Source organism: Malus sylvestris, chromosome 5 (genome assembly GCF_916048215.2).
Source record: "Malus sylvestris chromosome 5, drMalSylv7.2, whole genome shotgun sequence".
NCBI lineage: Eukaryota > Viridiplantae > Streptophyta > Magnoliopsida > Rosales > Rosaceae > Malus > Malus sylvestris.
Genome location: NC_062264.1, coordinates 39,726,684 through 39,730,149, shown reverse-complemented (window position 1 = coordinate 39,730,149; position 3,466 = coordinate 39,726,684). Strand labels below are relative to the sequence as shown.

Genomic DNA, 3,466 nt, shown 5'->3' with positions numbered 1-3,466 from the left:
AAATATTTGGGCAGCAAAACTGATCGCACAAAACCCTAAACATATTGCAGGTCATTCCTATGGTCGTATATCACAGATATCCTTCCTTACTATCCAATACATAGGAAAAATGAACCAAACAAACATATGTTGTACCAACTAAATTTTTGTGCCATAGAAAAGTAACCGTTTTATTTGTCTTTTATTTAGCAGCAGACAGATGTGCAAAATTATCAGAAATACAAAATCAAAATCACATGAGTAGCAAATAATGCGGGCCTTTGTGACTCGATCACAAATGTATGGAATGAAAAATGAGTTTGTTACTTGTATAGTAATTGTAATGGATTAATGGATCAGAATTTCTGTATATATATTTTTTGACAAACAATAAGATAATTTACATTAAACTACAGCAGGGAGATCGAATACGGGACCTCGAGTGTAAGGACAAATACACTTAATCAATTGAAATACAAGCCACTTCCATTAGGATTTGGATATGAAATAGTTGCCTATTCTACCATCTTCCAAAATAGTAGCTATTGAAATGTGGTTTCTAGTTTCAATTTGAAGACATCGCTTAAGTGCTAGTTGGTAAAGGCAATGTGTCAGCCCCTTTGCAACCAAATTCATATCACCCTCCACATAGATTATTAGTTTAGAATATTATATTTTCAAAAGAAAAAAAAAAGAGGCTTGAATTTGCTTTCAATTCATCATATAGAAGACAAAATTTCCATTCCTTAACAGTCACCCTTCTTTCACTGACTTGGTCGTCTTGGGGAGGATCTGCCCAGAGTTTGCATTTGGACAAACATATAATGCCTATATCTGAACCTTCCTTTGTTTATTTGGATCCAATACATAAGATTGGACCCCCATAATTTAGCGTAATGCATTGGCTTGATACGTTTAAAATATGCATGATCAATATTTTACTCACATCAGAAGGTATAAAAAATTAGTAAAGGACTTGGTATTTGAACTGATTTTGGATTTAACGGGTGTGCCTATGTTAAAATTTAGCTTAAGTGAAACGTTCAAGACTTATCCAGTGTCTAAATGCAAGATGCGCCGGCCGGCGGTCGGCAGCGTTTTCTTTTCGTTTAATTGCTTGTTCTTAATTCATTCATACCCTTTTCTATAAATAACCAATTTCATACTTCAATTCCCCACCTCTCTCTCAGTTCTTTCAATCTATCAATTGCAATAACTTAAATATCTCAAAGAAGAAGGTGAAAGATTAATTGAGATGGGAAACCAAATTTTGCTATTGATTACTTTCCTTGCTATGACATGTGCATTGGTCATTGCTTTTGAGCCTAGTCCACTGCAAGATTTCTGTGTTGCTGACACAACTAGCTCAGGTTCATATCGAAGTTTTTTTCAGTTTTATTTGTGCTAGGATAAGCTTTAAGTTTGCATTTAAAAATGTGTACACTTCTTAATCCTCTTAGTCCTCCGCTGACTTTAACTTTTTCTTTGTGAATTGTATGTGTGCACATATCACAGCAACGATAGTAAATGGGTTTCCTTGCTTGGACTCCAAGCTAGCAACAGCTGAGCATTTCTTCTTCAGCGGACTTCACATCCCCGGCAACACCTCAAACCCTGTTGGTGGAAAAGTCACCCCTGTCAATGTGGGTCAAATTCCAGGTCTCAACACCCTCGGCATCTCACTCGCTCGCATCGACTACGCACCATGGGGTGTTATCCCACCCCACACTCATCCCCGTGCCACTGAGATTTTAACCGTCTTAGAAGGCAGCCTCAATGTTGGCTTTGTGACATCAAACCCCAACAACAAGCTCATTTCAAAGGTCCTTAACAAGGGTGATGTGTTTGTGTTCCCTGTTGGACTAGTTCACTATCAGCAAAATGTGGGGAATGGAATTGCCATTTCACTCTCTTCTCTGAGTAGCCAAAACCCGGGAGTCAACACCATTGCTAATGCTGTGTTTGGATCCAATCCCGCAATTTCAGAAGATGTTCTGGCTAAATCTTTCCAGGTTGACAAATCAGTAATTAGTAGCATTCAAGCTAAATTTTAGATGTTTTCCATGGAAACTAGTTTCTGAAATTTCTGTGTTATTATTACAGCTCCAGTTACACTTGTGATTTGCAATTTATGAGTTAGATTTGTTAGAAGTGTGTATTAAAATCTCCTTGGAATCGAACATGGAATTCATTGGTAGTGTCCGTTGTGGACCTCGTATATCTACATTGTTTATGCAGCACATCCCGTATTCCATAAATAATTATGTTTGTGAGGTGAAATTGAGAAGTCACCGTGCCAGTTTCCTTGAGATTTTCATGCATAAGATGTACAGCCTACAGAATTCACATAAGAGTACCAAAAATGCCTCTTTCACTTAGCAAGAATTAGAATAGATAGGTCTACTCCTCAATCCTAGTCTTTTTGTTTGTTATATATATATATAAGACAAATATATGACAGTATTCCCTTCGTAGGTTAAAAACTACGTACGTTTAACCACCACATGAATAAGGTTCGGAAATACTATATTGTATTCTAGGGCACAAAAGTTTCCATTAAAACGACTGAACTATCAAGGAAAAACAAAAACAAGAAGATGAACTTAAAAACATCCTATCAGCTGGTTTCAGGAAACCATCATCGTCATTCATCGTTAAGGGTTCTGTTGACCTTCTCGCATTCATCAATCCATTCACTGTAAATGTCGATCGGTTCAGTCAAAGCTGTGACAGTTGTGCTGAAACTCTCTAGGCAAACGCAACAGATAGCCTCACCAATCATGTTCTTCATGTCGATTCGGCACTCAACACTGCTGGAATGGTTGCAGAAGGGGCAACAGAAAACAGTAGCAAGCTTCTCGGCAAATCGCTTCCTGGCTGCTGGTTTTGTTGCCGTAGACTTTCTCTTCCCCATTTAATTTACTTCTCCCAACAAATTTCTCTCCTGAATTCTGAATCGCACTCTTAGAAACGCTTATCCTTCTGGTTCCTTAGTGCTTACTTGTGCTACTTATATATAGCCCTTGGTAGTCGGATCAACAGTGCTCAATTAGGAAACCTTCTTTGAGTAGGAGTCTTGATGCCTAGAGGAAAGGAAATAGTTACTGCGTTAATTGGCTGACCACAGTTGTAAATTTGTTTTACGAAAATTATGTTGGATTTATCCAATATAAATCAACCTTAAGTGGTCTACTACATGTAATAGGAATGTAATATTGGAGAATAATGTTAATTGTGATTTAATCTCTTAAAGATATTAATTCTATATAAGGTGTCTTATATTGGAAATAGGATTGATGGAATTCTTAATAATATATGATTATGATATTTTACTTGAGAGCCAAGAAAGAAGAGTTTTAGTTTTCCCTTATGGACGGAATCTAAGACTTTTTGGCTAGTATATAAACACCGGTCCCTGCTAACCCTAGAGACGACAACTAAGGCTTCCCATAGAGCATTGTCATAAAGCTAGGAGTTTACAGAAGAG

At 37.2% G+C, this 3,466-nt stretch overlaps 1 protein-coding gene across 2 annotated transcripts; it reads left to right on the top strand.

The window, feature by feature from the left end:
* The first annotated feature begins 1,234 nt into the window (after nt 1-1,234).
* On the top strand, nt 1,235-2,033 carry LOC126623922 (putative germin-like protein 2-1). 2 transcript variants are annotated; one of them, XM_050292897.1, is made up of 2 exons: nt 1,235-1,349; nt 1,495-2,033. In XM_050292897.1, exons 1-2 carry the CDS (start codon nt 1,235-1,237, stop codon nt 2,031-2,033), a joined length of 654 nt encoding a protein of 217 aa, XP_050148854.1. The 2 variants fall into 2 exon arrangements, with proteins under 2 accessions (XP_050148854.1, XP_050148855.1); XM_050292898.1 differs by having other exon boundaries at nt 1,235-1,361; nt 1,504-2,033.
* Nucleotides 2,034-3,466: the final 1,433 nt, after the last annotated feature.